Source organism: Amborella trichopoda, chromosome 7, assembly GCF_054954075.1.
Source record: "Amborella trichopoda isolate Santa Cruz 75 chromosome 7, AtrichopodaSantaCruz75HAP2 v2.0, whole genome shotgun sequence".
Taxonomy (NCBI): Eukaryota; Viridiplantae; Streptophyta; class Magnoliopsida; order Amborellales; family Amborellaceae; genus Amborella; species Amborella trichopoda.
Genome location: NC_142342.1, coordinates 8,272,886 through 8,293,755, shown reverse-complemented (window position 1 = coordinate 8,293,755; position 20,870 = coordinate 8,272,886). Strand labels below are relative to the sequence as shown.

Sequence of the window (20,870 nt, the reverse complement as noted above, 5' to 3'; positions counted from 1 at the left end):
TGAGACCGGCTTTCTTCCTGCTTCTGCAAAGATTTCCTTCATTTGTTATTCTAAGGTTTCTTTGGAAGCATTCGGGTTTATTTATAGCATATTTCTCAAATAGGTGGGGAAATCAAAGGAAGTATTGGTTGTATTATACTCACTTGGCCTTGAATTATATATGGGTTTTTGTGGAGGTATGCGTTTGGGAACTATGGTTGTGGGATCCATATTAAAGATGTCCCACCATTTTACTGAAATGGTTTTTCCCAAGCGTGGGATATAAGCATGGTCGGCTGTATTATTGACAGAGATTGAGTATTCCCATTTCATAATCCATGGGAGTTGGTATAGTGCAACAAAGTATAGGTGATTGTCTGTATTATCATCACTATTATTGAATATAACAAATTGTTCCTGCACTTTTTGGAAAGCAGGAGGTAAAATTGCAGTAGTTGATCCCCAAACTAAAAACCAATTTTTAAATCAATTGGGGAATCTTTCGAAAATAGGTAGGCGAAACTGAATATACCAACTATGAGTGTTGTTTGGATTTTGGTAATAAAACATTTTATGCCATGCCTCTATGTACTCGGCATACTTGTAATATTTATATAAAAAATCAGGATTATGTAATTTTTTGCCTTGAGCAGGATTGCAACCCCACTCATCATAGGAAAGCAATTTCTTGATCTGTATTTTTTAATATGCAATGACTCTGGCACATTGATGGTAGTAATGGACAACAGAGATGGATCCTATTTCCATAAGAATGGCTTCATAATACTCACGAGTTTTGACTCCATTGGTTGGATTCAAATGGTTAATAAGGTATAATGGAGCAAGTTTGATAGGGTCCATACTAATATGGTGGTCATCTATTGTAATATCCATAAGATATGCTCGTTCAATATATGCAGATCGAGGAACATTAAGCCTTTGAGTTGGTTTTGATTGAGCTGGAGTATAGGCGGGAGTGGATGTATTTGTGTCTGGATAAGTGTTTTAGTGAACAGGAGAAGGGGAAGGTGAAAGGGTTGCCAAAGGCGGGTTCTCACCTTCAAATGGTATTATTGTCAAAGGGCGTTTCTCATTACGAGAGGAATTGCTATGAGAGCCCATGAGAGTAAGTAGATTAGACAGAGTATTATTATTATTAGTTGCAAAGAGCTGTAGTGCAAGTGAAAGTGGTGTATCATCGTTGGCGTCAGTGTTGCCCCTTGCAAAAATTCACGGGTTAAAAAATCAGGAAGGGAATTAGAAGACCCAAGAAGGTGTTCAATAGTAAAATCAAAGGCAGAAAGTATAACTTGCCAACGAGCAAATATTTGTTTGGCAACAAGGTTTTGAACATCTTTTTGCATAATATCTTTGGCGGCTTTGCAATCAGTTCGAATAAGAAACTGTTGATTGATAATATCACTTTGAAATTTGGTGACGCAATGGACTATTGCAAGTAATTCCTTTTTCACCATATAATAGTTTCGTTGGGTTGGATTCCAAGCTTTAGAGGTATACCTGAGTAGTTATTCATGACCATCTATTCGTTGTTTGAGGATGCCTCCTAATCCTAACTCTGAGGCGTCACATTCAATTATTTTGAAAGCAGTAAGATGAGGAAGAGAAAGACAAACAAGAGTTTTGACTTTTTGTTTGATTATTATGACTGCATTGGTATGAAGATTCGTCCAAGGTGGAGGATTCTTTTTTAATCTATCATGTAAAGGTTTAGCATCTAGCGTAAAATTGGGATAAAAATCACTAACATAATTTAAGCATCTTAAGAACCCTTGAAGTTCTTTTTTATCTAGTATTTGATCAGGAAATTTATCAACAAATTAGATGGATCGATCTATAGGAATAATAGTGCCATGATGGATATTATGCCCTAAAAATCTAATGGTTGTTCTGAATAGAGTAATCTTTCTTGCGGATACAACTAAGCCAGCATTCTGGACTGCATGTATAAAAGTATTAATATGTTTAATGTGTTCATTTATGGATTCGGAAAAAATTAGAACATCATCAATATAAACTATCATGAATTGATAATAAGCATTGAATACATCATTCATTATTTTCTGAAATTCTGATGGAGCATTTTTTAGGCCAAATGGCATTACATTCCATTCGTATTGTCTAAAGGGTATATTAAATGTTGTTTTATATTTATCTTTTTCTTGAATTTGTATTTGCCAGTATCCTAACTTCATGTCAAATTTGAAAAATATACAAGCATTGGCTACACGATCTAGTAAATCTTTTTTATTGGGAATAGGATATCTAATCCATTGTAAAACGTTATTTAGAGGTTTATAGTTAATGACTAAACTTGGAATTCTTCGTTCCTTTTCAGCATTTTTATTGTCATAGAAAGCTGCACAACTCCATGGTGATGCGCTAGGTCTTATGAGCTTTTTTGCTTAGAGGTTAGCTATTTCGTTTCTACACATGTCTAATAAAGTAGTATTCATTTGTATTGGGCGAGCTTTAGTAGGGATTTGTTTTTCATCAAATCCAGATTCATATGGTAGACTAATATTATGTTTTTTCCTTTCCCAAAAAGCATTGGGATGCTCACTACAGATAGAGGTTTCTATCTGTTGTTGAATAGATTGAATCTTTTGTTGGATCAAAGGATTTTGGATTTGTTCTTCCACATATTTATATTTAATTTCTTGTTTTAAAGTACAAAGAAAGTTTTCTTTGTTTTGTAATTGACTTTTGACACTATTGATTTCCTTTAATTTTGGTTTATGAATGAAATCAAAATGTATTGGTACATTTTGATAATTAGAAGATATTCCTGTTTGATCTATTGATAAAGGATATAGTAATGTAAGAAATGGGACTCCAAGAATCACAGCTTGGCTGAGTCCTTTGACCATGATAAATGGTGTGTTGATACATTGTTGATTATTACAAACAGAAGCGTTTGATAATTTATAATTAATAAGGAGTCTACTGCCATCTGCAGTATTGAGGATTTGAGTTGTTTTGTCAAAATATTTTGTTGGTACTAATCTTTCATTGATGCAATTAAGGTCAGCACCTGAATCTATTAAAGCTGATGCTTGAAAGCGATAATCTTCAGCTTACTATAATAATCACTTGGACAAACCATTTTTGAATCATGATTTTATCAATCAAGTTTACAGAAGAAGTTGTGATCAGAAGTGGTTTAGCTTCTGAAGTGTCTGGTATATCTTCTGGTGAATCAGGACTATATGTGGTAACAAGATGATTGAATTCAATTTCATCTGTATCTGAATTTTGGTGAGATAAATTTTGTAATTCTAAGATTTTAATTCTATTTTTTAATTGATGAACCTCTTTCTTAAATTCTTTGATTTCATGTTTAAGGTCTGAAATCGAAGGTTCTTTTTGTGTAGTGAGGCGTTGTTCACTAACTCTTTTCATAATAGAAGCAAAATTATATTCATCTGGTGTTTTACTAATAGGAGGTGTTTTTGCTTTTGTTTTAGCTAAAGTAATAAATTTGGTAATCACAAATCTTTTTTCTTCTCGATCTGAAATTTTTTCTATAAGATCTAATATTAAATTATCTTCTTGAGTAAGCATATGAAGATTATGTGTGGGTATAGGACAAGTGCAATTGGATTCTTCCATTTGATGCGATGATTCTGTATCAGTAGAAGAATCTGAAGAATTAGATGATTCCGTCCATATTAGGTCGTCATCTTGAATATTTTCTATAAGTGATTCAGTAGAATCTAAGGAGGTTGTATCATAATTGATTATATTATATAATTTTGATTTGATTGATTCATCTAGGTGTAATGCTTCTATTTTCTTTTTTAGTTTCCATTGATGTTTGTAATGGCCAACTTTTCCATATTTATAACATACGGGAAGTTTCTTTTTATGTTTCGTATTTGGAGAAAACTTGTTTATAAATTTATTTTTAGACTTTTTATATTTTTTTTGGACTCTATCAGACCTATATTTGTCTTTCTTATATTTTTTCTTTTTCTTATATAATTTTTCAGGTTTAGTGTTTTTTCTATCTAAATGATAACCAAACTGTTCACAAAAATCACCAAGTTCTTTACGCTTGGTAATTTGTTGTTTATCAAGTTGTCTTTTGAGTTTGAGATCAGTACATAAAGCTAAGCCTTCAGCACATATTTCTGCTGATAATTTTCCAAGTGTATAAGCAGAATATATGATAACTCCATTATGTTTCTTTTTTAATCTCTCTTTGACTTTTTCTGCAAATAGGTATAGTAGACCAGCAATAAATTTTTCTTTCCAATGGTCTAACTGACAATCTTCTCGTATAAGTAATCTTGAGAAAAAGACATCCTTATACCATTTATAATGGGATAAAGTAGGACAGCGAAGGTTGGACAGCAGATCTTCTGATCTTGCTGCTAATAGGGCTGTACTGCCTACAAAATGTAATGTAATAGTATAGATTAAGGTGTTTACTGCATCACTTTCCGTATAAATTATTTCTTGATTTTGTTCATTTTTGGCGGTCAATTGTCTTGTATTGATGAGGATCCTGTTTTTTGTTTCATCATCAACATAAAAATCCCACCAGCCTCTTAACCAGCCAGTGAATCGATTGACTATTGCTTTGGGGTCTGGATTGCCTGCCATTTTATTTGCTGAAGCAAACATTGTCATATGTTTCATGACATCTAATATTTTTAGTTCAGATAAATCATCTATTATCCAGTTGACTATTGATCTTCCTGAATAGGAAACTACTTGTTGTATAGCATCTTCTTCGAGTTGTACATCAACAGGTGTAGGTCTCTTATAATATGGTAAGGCTGTGATTGGTTTCTATGTTTTATCATATGCTATTATATTTGAATCAATAGGTGAAGTATCCATAAAAGCAGATTCTTGGTTTTGTAAAGTATCTTATATAACTGGTTCCTCTGCTCTGGTATCTTTGTTTTTCCTCTATCAGAAGATTCTGGGATAGTAAGTAAGGGTTCAGAAATGCTAGGTATTGGTGTATGAATACTAAGTTTTGGAGAGGGTATTCCTCTGATATCTAATTGGGCTAATTTCGATATTAACTGGTCCATTAATGTTTTATTATTTTCTCCTATATGAAATTTATTTTTATTAAGTTCTGGAGGAGGTTTGAACAAAACTGCTTTTGTAATAGAAGGAGTTAGTCCTTTAGTTTGGGGAGTGACTAATCTTTCTATTCGTTCTGCTTGTTTTCCTAAATATTGTAAATATAAATTTGTATAATTGTTTTGTTCTACTATGTGAGGTACTAGTTCTTGTTTTTTACCTAATTCTTTTGGTGGAACTTTATATGGTGTGGCAATAATAACATATAGAGATTGTGATGGTTCTCCTTTGCTTACAGGGGTTATTACTCCCTTTAATATTATACTTTTTTCAGGAGGGTGTGTACTAGCAGTAGTAGTCTCATCCGTACTGATGTATGTTTTTACTTCTATTGTTTGAATAGTATTGAATTGAGGAATGTTTATTTTATATTGAGTACATATTTTTTGTAACCATATAAAAAATCCTTTTGTTTCTCTTTCTTTTTTCAAGAATTTGTTATATTTTTTATGGAATAATTCTATTGACCTGGGTTGGAATGTTTTAAAATACCATTCCCTAATCCGTTGATTTTCTGGAGCAAGATAATCTTGTTTGATGTAATTAATATCTATTTTTTGCTTTTTTCTTTCTAGTTTAGCAGCTAAATATTTTTCCATATATGCATCACTGTTGATATCTTCTTCATCTTCTACTTGTAATATAAGTATTTGAAATTCAACTATGTCAGGTTCAGATGTATATATATATATATATATATATATATATATATATATATATATATATATATATATATATATATATGGGTGTGGTTTCTATAAAGTTGCAATCCAATTAAAGCGTGCCTCCAAATTTTATCATGTAATTTTGATGTAAAATATTCTTAGGATTATCTTAAAATCTATTTTTATCTCTAATTATAAATTTTAAAACTCCAAAAATGGTTAAAATCAAGTATATCTATAAACATATGAAAATCTTGAAAATAAACGGTCTAGATAATGTGTTGCAAGATGTATTATTTCTAGGACTCGAAATCCTTCTTTCTTTTCATATTCATACATCTCGATGTCGAGATGATCAATTAAAGGGTTTTTCAACATTAAAACGATATTTTCTAATGGATTTTTGAGACACATCTGTAATTCTACATTTTAAAGTTGCAACCTTATATAAACTTTTTCATATATATATATATATATATATATATATATATATATATATATATATATATATATATATATATATATATATATATATACCATTTAGCTTTGTTACAAGGTGGTCACAATTCCTTACAACCATTTGATGTGAAACTTGATAGCTTGGATGTGCCACAAAGTTCGAAAAAATTTCTTTTGAAATTTGAAATTAGTTAATGGAATAATTGCAGCCACCAATTTTCACATCCAATGGTCAAGATTAATGTGACCACTTTGTATCAAAGGTAAATAGTCTCATTTATATAAGTAATGACACTAGGAGACCCTTCCATACCCATGTGAGTAGGACCCCAAAAGATCACCATTAAATTTCGACACATATCTCTAGAAAAATTATCACTTGGGTGTGGGATTTGGGTGAATGAGTTTGATAACTTTTCTAGAGATCTGTGTCAAAATTTAATGATGATCTTTTGGGGTCCTACTCACATGGATGTGGGAGGGTCAGTGTGGGAGGGTATCATAATATCATTAATATATATATATATATATATATATATATATATATATATATATATATATATATATAATATTTTCGCCCATAAACTAGGCACTGACTGATTTTTTTGGACAGCATGGATTAAAAACCATCACGAACATAACATGTCCACGGCAGTCCGTAATGGACATAGCATGTCCATGACTGGATTTTTTTCACGCAAAAAATATACGCCTTAATTAGATTGTTTAAGTTTGCCCGGATTGAATCTAGATCGATCCAATAGTCATGATTGCATTTTGTATTTGAATTTTAATTTTTTTCTTACAAATCCAAATCACTTAAAATTTTAAGTATCTATTTTTTTTAAAAAAATAAAGTCTAATAAAAAATAAAAAATATCATAAAAATCAGCTTTAGAACAACCTTTTTTTTATGTGTTTTTGAGGTGTGGTTTACTTCAATGGTATAAGGTTTACACCTTATATAAGTTTTTTCCTAAAGAAACATAAGGGATAAAGGAAGTCAATAAGAAAGAAATTGCAGATAAATGTAATTCATTATAGATAAAATAGAGAGTTGTGATTCCTTTAAGAAAAATTAGCAAGTGGAATGTTGGAATGTATCTTTTATGTGCAGAGAGATGCACATCTCAAGACAATTAGATGGTACTAGAGATTATTCAAATAACCAAGAAAAAAAAAAGACAAAAAAGAAAAAGATCTCACCTGAGGTTACTATCCCAAATACCCCTGTGCTAATAAAAAGCTCATAGATCACCCCAAGTTAAAAGATAAAAACGTTTGTGCCCTTTTGCATTGTCCAAATTACTTCATTGCCTCTTTTTTTTAATAACCTCATCATACAAAATTAAAGTTTGTGATGCCTCTTTTACCTTACTTGTAAGGATCACATCACAAATAAGAGAGAGAGAGAGAGATAAATATTAAGATAAGGTTGCTAGAAAGATAAAAGAGGAAGGGAGAGGAGAGATTAACAAGGTGATTAAAAAAGAAAGAGGGCAAATTCTATCCCAAAAAAAATTGCTCTCCAAAATAGTAGAAATACTAATTTTTCAGCACTTTCCCAAGAAAATAAATTTTCATGTAATCATCCCTTTCTATTTCTTTTAACTTGTCAGCGACACAAAACTTGTAAGATCATTATTTTCACTTTACAAACTTCTCTAGCATTTATATAGTCCTTCCACTCCCTCAGGCGAAATACCCACCCAGAGATTTGAAATTTTAGGAATCATTTTTTCGATCCACTAGCTGTAAATTTTTAATTAAAAAAATGATTTTGATCTTGCATACTCGGATCAAACCCAAAATTGGAAAGTCTTAGGGTGTGAAATTTCTCAGGCACTTTTAGGCCATGTTTGGTGACGGAAAAAACAGGAGAAAATGACGAGCATAAAAACAGCAAAGCCCCGTATTTCTCTGCGTTTCCATGCTTCTCCCAAATTTGGGGCTGCACCCCTCTATCCTCCTATTTTTCTGGTATAAGAGGTATGTAGAGAGACTTGGGGTGGTGGAGGAAGGCAGACAAGGGTGTTGAGCGGAGCTAGAGAAATAGATGAAGTCGAAAGATTGGTTTACAGAGAGAGGAGAATGGGTAATGTGGCCATTTGCCTCTCTGAGATAGTATAAGAATGGATGGCTTAAAACAGAGATGTCAAATCTCCAGAGAATTTGTCTTCATGTTCTTGGGACAACAGGGGTTTGTTCAATAAAACGATATTTCGAATATACAAAATTTTGAAAATCAAGATAAAGGCTTTGTTGGCTTTCCATATTGCTGGCGACATACCATCTAAAAATGTCTCTTTTTTGCCTGACAACCTACCTGGGTTTTGTTGGCTGATCATTTCATAATAGCCTCCATGTTGCAGCTCCTTTAGTAATTAGTAGCATGAAACTCCCATTAATATTACCGGCCGGTCATTCATGAGCATAATATGTTATAATATCAGGAACAACACCGCTGTTCAAGAGCTCCCTCATGGTATGCAGTAGTTTACGAGTTTTCCTACCTTCATACAAACCTGAAAGGTAACTGTATGAGTCATATTTTTTGGAAAGACATATCTTTCCACCATTTTATCGAACAATAAAAGAGCGTCTATGGTTTTACCAGCTTCTGCAAGCCCAGTAACCAGAATGTTAGAAGTCAAATGATTATGTTGATAATCCAACTCGACATCTGCTAATGAACAGCTGGGGAAACCTAGAGAACCCATTCATTGTAATACAGGGAATTGTATTGTAACGTAGCGAACCTACAATTGAACTTATCCATGTTGAACATTATACTGCCTTTTCAGCCATACCCACCTCATATATGCAGAAATCATGATTGTAAAATATGCAGCCTTACAGAGTCACATGGAGAAATGCTTTGGCCACCTCCTAAATCTTTCTTTATGCAGCGAATACCATCAATTACTTCGCTTTAAGCAGAATTACCCAAAGCCTAATCTTCTTTAGGACCCCATGTGGGACATCTCTATCATCTTGGTAGTTGCTCATTTTACAGTAAACCAAGCTCAGCGAGAGATATGTTGCCCTCATATACATGATAAGAAGAAACATTCCATCATATAGCAGTCGCATTCTCACCTGTTGAACAAAACCCTCTAATCAAAATGGTCCAAAAAACACAATCAACTAAACCACGTTTAGTTGTTCTCTTGAGCAAGTGAATGTCTCCCTGAAGCATAGATTTGTTAGAAGACATCATACGGGGTAATCCAAGTAACACCATTTTCTTCGAGTGTTGCAAACTAGCAATAGCTTCTGCAAACGTCCATCTACCAAGAAAGTAAAACTTGCTGATCTGGGTTAAAACTATAATCTATCCTGTCCTCAAGTCTAATTGCATCAACAATTTTACAAGTTTCACAAAAGCTCTGGTTGGGAGAGACTTGAGAGAAATCCCAAAATCAAAGAGAGTCCTCAACTAAGTTAACTCCCACCTTGCCCTGGAGAAGAGTGTAAAGAGAGAGCTTGAAGTTTCATCCACAGTGACTGAAGGAGCACATGCTACTAAATCCTTCGAATGCTTCGGATCAAATAAACAATAGTTGACAACAGCAAAAGAGTCGATGGTCTCACCAAGATCAATAGCTACCCTGTCAAGCTCATAAGCCTGGATATCCTTGGCTAAAAGGCTTATGAACCCATCCTAGTTATTGGATACCATCAGATTGCAGGCATGAAAATGAGAAATATGGGTTAAAGGTTGCACTTCTTGTATCTATGACATTAGGCACATCATCGCTAAAGCTCTGGTTGCTTTGTACAAGCAAAACATTAATGAACAAATAATACAGAGAGAGGGGGGCATTAGATATGAAGAGTAGAGATAGAAATAGAGGCGAACACTTAAACACTAATATAAAGCTCAAGATTGATCATGTCTCTCAAGGAAAAAAAATCTCATGTTATTCTCTTAAACGCTGTAAACAAAATAGTAATAGGATAGAACAACAACGTATACACTCCGAAAGAGTGAATCATGTATCTATGATTCACACTTCTTGTATCTATGACATTAGGCACATCATCGCTAAAGCTCTGGTTGCTTTGTACAAGCAAAACATTAATGAACAAACAATACAGAGAGAGGGGGGATTAGATAAGAAGAGTAGAGATAGAAATAGAGGCGAACACTTAAACACTAATATAAAGCTCAAGATTGATCATGTCTCTCAAGGAAAAAAAATCTCATGTTATTCTATTAAACGCTGTAAACAAAATAGTAATAGGATAGAACAACAACATATACACTCCGAAAGAGTGAATCATATCATCCATAATCAAGTACTCAAATATAAATATAAGAGAACCTTGAACATTTATGACACAGCGCATAATTGTACCATACAATGTATTGACAAAAGTACTGCAAAAAACTAAAGGAAAATAAGAACACGTGAAAGAGCAGCTTTGATCAACGAATTAAATTTCAGAGTAAAGTAAACAATGAGGGAATTTACAAAATAAAACAGGAAAGAATTACCACAGGGCCTCGACTGGAGATCGAGAATCATTAAAGTTACAACTATTGGTACAAGGAGCCTCGGCTCCACCTGCTTTTGTTTTCTATTTTCCTTTACTCCTATTTTTACTTCTTACCTCGGCTCACTCCCCATATCCTAATTGTCCGGTCATCGCTCGCTGAAGCAAACATCTGTGGGTTCATGGGGTTCCAACTCACGCAATTAACAGTGCTCGAGTGACCACCCAGGACCTCTATCAGCTCACAATTACGCCGGTGCCATATATAAATCTGTCCCAGAAACGGGGGAACTTTGGTCAGTCAAAGAAAAACCCAGAGGAACAAAGATACAACCTTTGGTAACTCTTTTCCTATGAGACAAAATTCCACATTAGGATAGTAAAATTGATGGCATTTTGGAAGAGAAACAAAGACAACATTAAGTCGAAAAAGACAACCTTTTTGTCATTTTAGGACAGATTGGAAGCTCAATAAAATCCAGAAAAATAAGGTTTTCATTCTACTAATTGCTTGAGGAAAAGATGGTGATATAGAATGGTATAAGGTACTCCAAAAGGGCAATCACGGTCCATTCCATTTTCAGTGATTGATCGTAAAGACTAACTAAACCTGGGTTTACCCAGGTGGGCGCGCAGCTCCTTTAGAGTACCATATACCATACTCAACAGGTTTGCAGTACCTCCTAAAAGAAAATGGAACTGCTATTTGATCCCACATTTTTGCTAATACACCTAAATACATGAATGGCTACACTTCATTAATATTCGTTATCCCACCAAAATTTCAGGGCAAATTACAAAAACATGGGGCTCGAATGGCACTTTCTGAACTTAAAATAACTGAGTACTAGGAATCAAACATACGCACCTGCGAGTCCTCACTCCCACTAGCTATGAATGCATGGTCCAACCCTCCAAAACATGAGCGTATCACATACCGGCTCTGCCTGTGTCCCCTAAACCTCGAGGGATCCCCCAATCTCCCAGCCAAATCCCACATATGTATCTCTTGATTGTTAAGGTTCACAAGAATAAACTCCCCATCTCTCGAAACAGAGAGAGATGTAATCGGTTGCTCCTCTTCAATGACTCTCTCACTCTTCGACCCAAGTGCATAAATCCTTATATCTTTCTCTGCACAAATTCCAACCAAGTGTGCCCCATCAGGGGTGACAGCGAGATCAGAGACCTTGGGCATGCGTGGGCCCCGCCATGCATCGAGCTCACGACCTTCAATGTCCCAAGTATAGATACAATTGTCACATCCTCCAGAAAAGCGGCGAGAGTCAGGGAACCATGCACAAGAGGTGACCCCGGAGCTCCCCTTTCCAAAGGTGAGAGTGCACATGCCGGTTCCCACGCTCCATAGGCGGAGGGCCTCACCCATGCCACATGTTAGAAGCATGGTGTCGTCGGGGCTCCATGAAACATAGGAGACTGGGTTTTGGTGACCAGTCAGCCTGTGCTTTAGGGAGACCGCGCCATCATTCGAGACCTGTGGCTGATGTATGATTAATCTCTGTTGGGGAGAAAGAGATGGGAGGGGGGGAGAGAGAGAAACTTTGAAACCCCATTTTTTGAGAAAGAAAAATTGTTTTGTACAAACGGGGGCTAAGAATTCCACTAATTTGTTAATGTCATAAATGAGTTCCTTACAGTCAAATTTTTTTTGTTTCCTGATAAATTAAAGCTTTTTACAAATTGATAACATAAACAAATAACTATCACTAGATATATTTAAGTATCCCTTGTAGACAGTTCATGGAATGTGGTGGAACATTCAAAGCCCCCTTGGGCCAATGATAAAGAACTGTTTATCCCAAAATCTCTAGGATATTCAATCAAATAAAGGATAAGTGACTAGCATAACAAATAATTTCTCCAACATTGAGTAACTTGCTGCAAGAAGTGGTAAAGTAAAAGATTAGGTTAGAAAATCTAGAAAGGACATGAGGTTGTATGCCCTTTCGTCCAGGGAAGGAAAAAAAGAGTCTAAATCAAAGAAACTTATGAAGTACATATAAAATAAAAGTAAGAAAACATAGCATGTACACTACAGAGAAGAAAGTGCTGAATACAAGTCAGACACATGCCTGGCACTGTAGCATTTTTCGCACACAATTCACCTACTCAACTAAATCTCCAAATGACAGATTTAACCTCCTCTTCCTTCTGAAAATTCTAAAAGCCCAAGCCTCCAAATCCTCCAAAATATAAAAAAACCACAAAAAATTGTTCCCTAAGCCCCATTCATGACTTGTCAATAACCTACTTGCACAGCACAGAAGATTTCAATGCTGGACACATCTCCCAACCTACTTTGAGCATAATGATCGTTTAATGCCATTCAACGCATGACCCCGAACCAGTTTATTGCTCAGATTACTAGAGCAGTCTCTTATAAGATATTAACTTCCCCAAATTAAAAATTGGCATGAATATAGCACATAATTAGTGAAACATGTTGCAAGCTACTTGGCCTCCATATATTTTTCCTTTCTCTTTTTCTCTAACTGCCTCCAAAATAGTAATGCAGCTGAATCTCACATCAACGAAATTAAAAGACAATAAAGAAAAGGTTATGTTACCTTGGTTTTATTGTTGACACTAACTTCACGGATTAGAATACTAGAACTCCCTCATGCGAAGAGTTCTCCTTTTTCCTATTTTTTGGAAGATTTCTAGAAGATGCTACACTCCTCATCACATAAAAGGCCTAGTTTTTTAAAATTATAAAGGATGCAGTTCCTTAATATTAGATGGGATAGATTTACAGAATGCTTAGCTTCCAAGTTAAGTAAGATAATAGATTCCTACTGCAATAAAAAAAGAACGACGCCCACGGCCATTTCTTTAAAAGAGTTGATCCCATCTTGAGATGTTTATGTCTCTTTTCTATGGTGTTGACTCCATGGACCCTAGTTTTGGGTTGGTGTTGACGCCAATACAATTCTAGTTCTCCTAATATGAATAAGGTGTTAGATTCCTTATATAAGTAAAAGAAGTTCCTCTTCCCCCCTCTTTTCCCACTTTTTTTCGCTCTCTCCAGCCACTCCCTCAAAACTTTAAGCAAACCCCACCTCCAGTATCCCAGAAGCTCTTTTAAAAACCAGCTCCCAAGAAACTCTACCCATATGCCATTCCTAGTATTTTCCATCTCGAAACAACCCCCGGATTCCCTCCTTTGATCCATGTAGCTTGATGGGCCAATAAACTTCAACAAATTTATCTTATATTAAACCTTTTAACTCAAACCCTAATGTTTACCTTAATCTGATCAAATTCTCCCCTATAGATCTGCCCTAAGTACTAAACCCTTTATGCCTCCTATCATGCAACCCTAAGCAAAATAGGAGACCTTAAGCTACTCTAAAGCATGCTGAACATAAACCTTCAATGTAGCCCACGAAGCCATTGCCACGCTCTGTGTAGGATCCAGGCACCCCTCCTCCCAAAGGGATGCGCTTTCAGTTGCAATTATTGGATGAAATAAATTCATGAGGAGAAAAAAATAAAAAATGGATCTAATGAACATCATGTGAGAAATTTTCTATAAATTGGTTGAAGAAAGAGCTGCTACAAATCAGCCCACCACCAATCCCAGTAGCCAAGAAAGAAAACAAGAGAATGAGTTTCAAAAAGAGCACATCAATGATTCTCCTCCTTCCTCCCAAAGGTGTGAATGGTACAATTCCTCAAGAGTTGGATTCAACTTGAAGGGCAACCGAGACAAACCCTTTATTGGATGGACAGCTTCCAGTCCGCAACCAACAAGAGAACTCTAATCATAGAAGCAAAAACAGCCTGCCATCCACCAAGGCGTGCCTTCCTGAGTGATTGCCTAGGCGCTCCGCCTAATCGCCCCTTGCCCGAGGGCAAAAATTGCCCTCGGCCAAGTGGCAAATTCATCAAGTTTTACCCTCTAAAGGAAACTTGTGAAAAATAACACCAAACCTCACTTTATTAGATTGATTGTGAGCTATGAAGAGACATTCTAAGACTGTCTAGGACTGGTTGAGGTATTGTGATTGTATTTTGGGGTGTATATAATTGATTTATCTTGGTCTATGCAAGTCAAAAGCTTGCTGGAATTTGAAGTTTAATGGTGTATTTGGACTTGTAATAAAAGAAAAGACTTTATGTATCTTGAGTGCAGCGCTTATACACTCCAACAAGCAGGAGGCTGTTGAGCCCCAGTAACTTGCCAGAGTCCGAGTCAACACAGGCGAGTTCTTGAACACTGAATAGGATATAATTATCCTATAATCTTAATTCAGTAAAAGAAAAAAACTAAGTAAAAGAAGGTATACAACAAGGCCATAGTAAATAGTAAATCAGTGCCAATCTGTAATTGATATTGATAAAATGTATTCCATCCACATAGATAAAGCATGTTTGTCTAAATATAAAGCACCCCTTTTTATAATAAACATCTACAAGAAACCATTATCACAAATAAAAAGTGGTAATACAATGTTCTGAAAGAAATATGAATGAATTCCAAACAAAGTGCATGCAACATTTCCAAAACACATGATACTGTATAGAATATATGACTCACCATCCATATTATGGCAGTACAATCTCTCGACGACGAAGCCAAGTACTTCCCTTTATTTGAAAACTGTAAATACCAGACTTCATCCTCATGATCGTCTAATACCTGTTACAAACAGGTGGTTATTGTTAGGCCCGTTTGCACACCTAAAACCTAAGATACCTAGTAATAATGAGGAAAATAATTAACAAATCTATAACAGCTTTAACATACATGCTTGCAAAGTCTGGTCAGCAATTGCACAATCTCATCAAATTTATCAACATGAGAAAATGAATTAAGTTGGAAAGAGCCAAGCATTGTGTCCATAAGCCACGCAAAAACTTATTCGTTGTTTATTTTTCTCTTCTTTTTTTTCTTTTTCGGTCCGTTGATAAGTACAATGAAAATCTAAAAAGAGAACCAAGGTGGCCAAAAACTTTGCAGCTAAAGGAATATTATGGATGTCCCAATCAATAACAAGTTCCAAAATTAGGTAGTATGGGATCAATGGGAGTACAAATTTTTTGTTAAATCCTCAGAAGGAACGTAAAGAATAGAATTATGATTCCAAGTAAATATAAGATAAGAGCATAGTCCAACAAGCTAAGTGGATGTGGGACACACCTGATTTGGCTCACCTCGGGCATTCCCAGAGGAACGTATTTGGAGCCAATCAACGAGACAAAATAAAAAGCCTCGAGCAGTTCTGTGTATGACTAGTCTGATTCTATCTAAACCTGTACCTAAGTAAGACTCGTCAGGTCTTGACAACTCACTGGTTCCTTTTAAAACTGTTTGCAACAGACTGTTTCCTTCTATAGAAAAATTTCCAGAAATGTTAGATAGATTTGGCAAGATTTGTGGATTTCAATCACCAAGATAGGAAAGATTCATAATTTCTTGTTTCTTACCTGAATATATGCACCTAGTATGACGACTTTATGCAAAACGTTTGTTAGCTTTTTCATCATAATTTTAGGAACTTCTGATATTGCAATACCCAATCTTGTTTGAAACCATGCGAAAATTGTAGGAATTCAATGCTCTAAGAGTTTTGTTCGAATTATTGGCACCTCATAAAATATTGGAAATTTTTAGGATTTTTATCTAGAATGTTGGAAAGAACACTGAGGGCATTAAAGATGTCAAAAATTTCATATAAAAAAATGTTATTCAGGTGTCAGGGATAATGTTTTATATTAATCACCCATGTGATTACATTTACTGAATCCCCCTCAATCAGTAAGTCCTTCCAATTTGGATCCAAAGACGTTAAGCCCGTGAGCAAAGAGCATGCTTCAGGTTCATTGAGATCCCATTATGACAAAGGGCCTGAAAAGCTTTTTAATAATCTACCTAAACGTACCCGTAATGCCCCACCAATGCAGGCTACACCATGGTCAGCCTGAATGCTTCTAACAAAGTTGAGTTTCACTCTACCGCTCTTTCCATTTAGAATGTTTTGTAATCCTGGTTTGTGCCTCCTACAAATAATTTTCCGAATCAATAACAGTATAACCCCAGAATTCTATGCTAGCAGCAGCCCAGGTTATAATTGTAGTTTTGAACAGTTTCCTATTATTCCAGCCATACTTCGCACAACATAACATTCAAATTTAGTCTCGAAAGCATTACACCAAAGGTTTGGCAACTGAGCGCAAATCCCTGCTTAACCAGAGTTTTGACTAATTAACACAGCACCAACTGTATATTAACACTTAGTCACCACTGCATTCCAGAAGATCACTAGGATATTGAAAGCCAATCAAGTAGAATCCTACACCTCACTAAACCTATCTCATAATAATGCCTCACCTAAAAAATTTTGTGATTAATTTATGGAAGGGTTAACTTATCATGTATCTCTAAATATTTATAAATATTTTTCTCATCTTTTGATAAATCGTTACAAATACTTTTTTCTAACAAATGGCCTAGATTATATCCAATATTCTTGCAACCCCCAATTATAGGATTTTTCTGGTTTACTTTTTTTTTCAATTTTCTAAAAGTTCTTTTCTCATTCTTATATCATTTTATAAGTTTTCATGCTTTTGTCAACATTAACTTCGTCCAAGACACAAGTCGACTCACCATTTGGCCTCTCCACTTCCCGCATGGTTTTGGGTTTTAAAACACCGGTTAAGAGTCTCTGCAAAAAGTCTGAGACAATGCCCACACATTCAGTGGTTAACTGCAGTCAATAGATATTTTCCTTCTCCAGTCTATATAACCATGACCAATTGTTCAGTTAATCTTTGAAGGATAATTTTTTCTTAGTGACAAGGATTTATATGGATTCCAACAGGCTGCAAGACTTTCATTTGAGATACTTCTCATAGTTACTGCAGTAAAATGTGTGCTTGTTTATATCGATATCCCTCAAAAGGCCCTAATCTTTCATTCCTTCAATATTCTAGAAACTTCCAATATTTCATTATTTTGGTTCCAATCCTTCATAATCCACTCTTAGTGTTTGATTTCTAAAATTTGGAGTTAAAGAACTTAAAAATAGTCTATCCCTCCATCTTCCAAAAGACAGTCACCGGTCACAAGTGACATCCTCAAACTCATGATCTTGGACCAAAATAGCTCAAAACAAAAAGGGGACATATTTCATATGGAATTCTACGCATCTAACAAAAGGCCTATCATCACCAATCAAAAGAAATGAGATTATAGCTAGACTAGCTTTCTTATTAGTGCATGCATAGTGGAAATCCCAGAAGGAGATCAATAAAATAATTAGTCACCACCATCAACAAAATCTGAACAATCGGTGCAGCGACTCTTCTACCATCTCTCCTCTTATGGGAGTGACAAGTATTGTTAAGAAACATCACCCCTGAAGGAACACAAGGTATCGCCTAATACTTGTTCAGTTTACACCAAGTTAAACTTCCAATGAAAAATATAATCTTCCCTCCCTTATCTGCCATTCAGAAAGGTCCCTTATAACTCTACAACACTTAAATCATCAACCCAGCAAATGCATCCCTGGATGCATTGGCAGACAGTGCGACTCTTCCCATTACAAAAACCTGGAAAAAAAAAAAAAAAAACACTTTCGACAATAACTCTTCTGCAGTCGATCAAACGAAGCATCATTTGTGGGGGATAACTGCGGATATCCGCAAGCTTAATGTCTGGGGCATGGGATATTCCTGGCCAATTCTTCACCCTTCTAAAAATACTCTTAAAGATTAAAATTGCCAAATCTAAGTTATATGTCATTAAACCCAATACCTGGAAAGCAAGCATGTACCATAATTATCAAAGCACATTCTAATTTGCAAGTCCATCATCAATCAACGATAATTCAAACACAATCAGGAAAAAAGAGGACCAAGGAATATTATAATTAATAGCAGGAGAATCCACTGAGGAACCAAAAATAAAACAAAAATGTTGCAAAATATTCCAAGATCAGTTTTCAAACACACCCTAATGAACAAAGATACTTCAATAACACTGAAAACAATCAATTCAAGCTTCCCTTTCTAAATTACTTAAACTGACCTGCAAAGTTTCAGTTGGGATCTGGTCTCGACCACATCGGTGATCTGAGTAAAGAGAGAGAACATCAACAACTGAATTGTGATAAACGCATGACTCCCTCTGCACTTCAAGGGCCATCTCAATCAGATGCTCTAACCTCCTCTCAGGGAGTATCACCTCAGGTGGAAGGACTCTCTGCAACTCCATTAACAGATCAACCCTAGCTTCCGAAGAGCCTTTATCTACAGCACCAAAATCCTCACAAAATTTAGGCCACACGACACAGCAAGCGAGCTCTCGGACCCTTTCACCATTAATCCTTAGTGGTGCAATTCGACACTGTAAAACCTTCAAAGCCAAAGAAATGTCCCCTTTATTCAAAAATTCGAAGAATTCTTGCTCTAAAATGAGGAAAAGAGCTGCCTTTCTGGTCTCTAACCCTATATTATTAATCTTGTGCAGAGCTTCTATGCTCTCTTCCCATTTGGCTTCAAGAATTAGCGTTTTGAACAACGTAAAATCAGGAGAGTGGAGAGCGATGCCCGATTCTTCTTCTAAGAGAGATGCAGCTTTACTGTAACCCAAGGAATAGAGAGACTGGATCAAAACCCTAATGAATTCATACGTCCTTATGAGCCCTGTTGAACCCAGTGTCTGTAGAGGAAAATCATCCATGGAATTTGAGATTGTGAATTTTTTGGGGCGCTTTTGTGGCGATAGGACCTGCACTTCACCATCTCTCGTATTGCCCATTCTTTCTTCCCATGCGCTTCTCTCTCTTCAACTTCTATTCTAGTTGCTTGGTGGGTTCAGATATCATTTCTGAATTCTCTTTGTTCTCTGTGGACCCAAAGAAAACCCTAGATTTTTCTCTGCAGAATGGCCCCAAAGATTGATCCCGCGGGAGCATATCATCCATTATCTTAGAAAAAAAACAACAGATGCTCCCGCAGGAGCATAACTTCCATTACTTTTCATAGATTGCGTACCATGGGGTATTTAGTTTGGGTGTGGTTTTCATAAGATTGCAACCTTAAACAATCCAATTACGGCGCACCTCTAAATTTTATTATAAATATAATTTTGATATTACAAGTCTTAGGATGGCTTTAAGAATCTATTTTAATCTCTAATTATAAAATTTTAAACTCTAAAAAATAGTCCAACTCAAATAGATCTATAAACACGTGAAAATCTTGAAAATGGACGGTTCAGATAATGTGTTGCAAAATATACTATTATTTTGTGGACTCCAAATCCTTTTTTTCTTTTCATATCCACATATCTCGATGTTGAGATGATCAATTGGAGGGTTTTTTAACATCCAGACAATATTTATGATGGTTTTTTGAGGTGCACCTTTAATTCTATATTTTAATGTTGCAACCTGATATAAACTTTTTCCATTTAGTTTTGGTAATGGATGTGAAATCCAAGCGAAAGTGAGTCACATGCATTCAAGAAATTTTATTTTCGATTTTATACCCAAACAATGATACATCCTCAATCACCTGATTTTAAATTTAATAGTCAATAATGATTGTGACCTCCTTGTATTAAAACTAAATCTCATTGAGCTCGAAATTTGTGGTTATGACCTCAACAACCTAGCACTTGCAAAAACGTTTCAACAAGAAATCCAAATCAGCTCGAGAAAACATAATTCCATGGGAGAAATCCTCTTTAGTGGCACCTTCACCCGAAGAGTATATATTTAGGAATCGTATACTATAAGACTATTTATTTTCAAAAAAAAGTTAAGGCAAGGCCAAGACTTTAGAGGAAAAAGAAGAAAAATCTCATGTTAAAATTCACCAAAAAAAAATAGTTATGGTGTCGAAAACCCTTTGAATCGATCATCTCGACCTTGATCATTATATTATAAGAAAAATTAGGATTTTAAATCTTAAAAATAGTGGTCATTATAACATATGATCAAAACCACCATTTTCAAGTGTTCATTGATCCACAAGATCTGTACCAACTACAAATTTCATATTTGGTAGTGGAAATAGATTTGAAAGTCATCTTAGGGATTTCTCATGCCCTAAGAATTTTTTAAACAAGATTTCGAAGTGAGGTTTTATCTTCTTCACAAGGCCTAGGGC

The 20,870-nt window shown here is 35.2% G+C and overlaps 1 protein-coding gene across 3 annotated transcripts; it reads right to left on the bottom strand.

Moving 5' to 3' along the window:
* Positions 1 to 10,537: 10,537 nt before the first annotated feature.
* Positions 10,538 to 19,539, bottom strand: LOC18444156 (transducin family protein / WD-40 repeat family protein). Of its 3 annotated transcripts, none has more exons than XM_020673606.2 (4): positions 18,784 to 19,539; positions 15,286 to 15,387; positions 11,593 to 12,225; positions 10,538 to 10,995 (listed from the first exon to the last, which is right to left on the bottom strand). In XM_020673606.2, exons 1-4 carry the CDS (start codon positions 19,513 to 19,515, stop codon positions 10,831 to 10,833), a joined length of 1,632 nt encoding a protein of 543 aa, XP_020529265.1. In that variant the 5' UTR covers positions 19,516 to 19,539; the 3' UTR covers positions 10,538 to 10,830. The 3 variants fall into 3 exon arrangements, with proteins under 3 accessions (XP_020529265.1, XP_006854396.1, XP_088729072.1); XM_006854334.4 differs by having other exon boundaries at positions 11,593 to 12,219; XM_088872946.1 differs by lacking the exons at positions 10,538 to 10,995; positions 11,593 to 12,225 and adding an exon at positions 12,510 to 12,623.
* Between the last annotated feature and the right edge of the window lie 1,331 nt (positions 19,540 to 20,870).

Coding starts and splice junctions, on each gene's coding strand:
- LOC18444156 (XM_020673606.2), bottom strand. CDS start 19,515: ATGGGCAATACGAGAGATGGTGAAGTGCAGGTCCTATCGCCACAAAAG. Junction 15,388..18,783: donor TCCCAACTGAAACTTTGCAG/GTCAGTTTAAGT, acceptor TGTTTGTAACAG/GTATTAGACGATCATGAGGA. Junction 10,996..11,592: donor GTGGGAGTGAGGACTCGCAG/GTGCGTATGTTT, acceptor TTTCTGGGACAG/ATTTATATATGGCACCGGCG.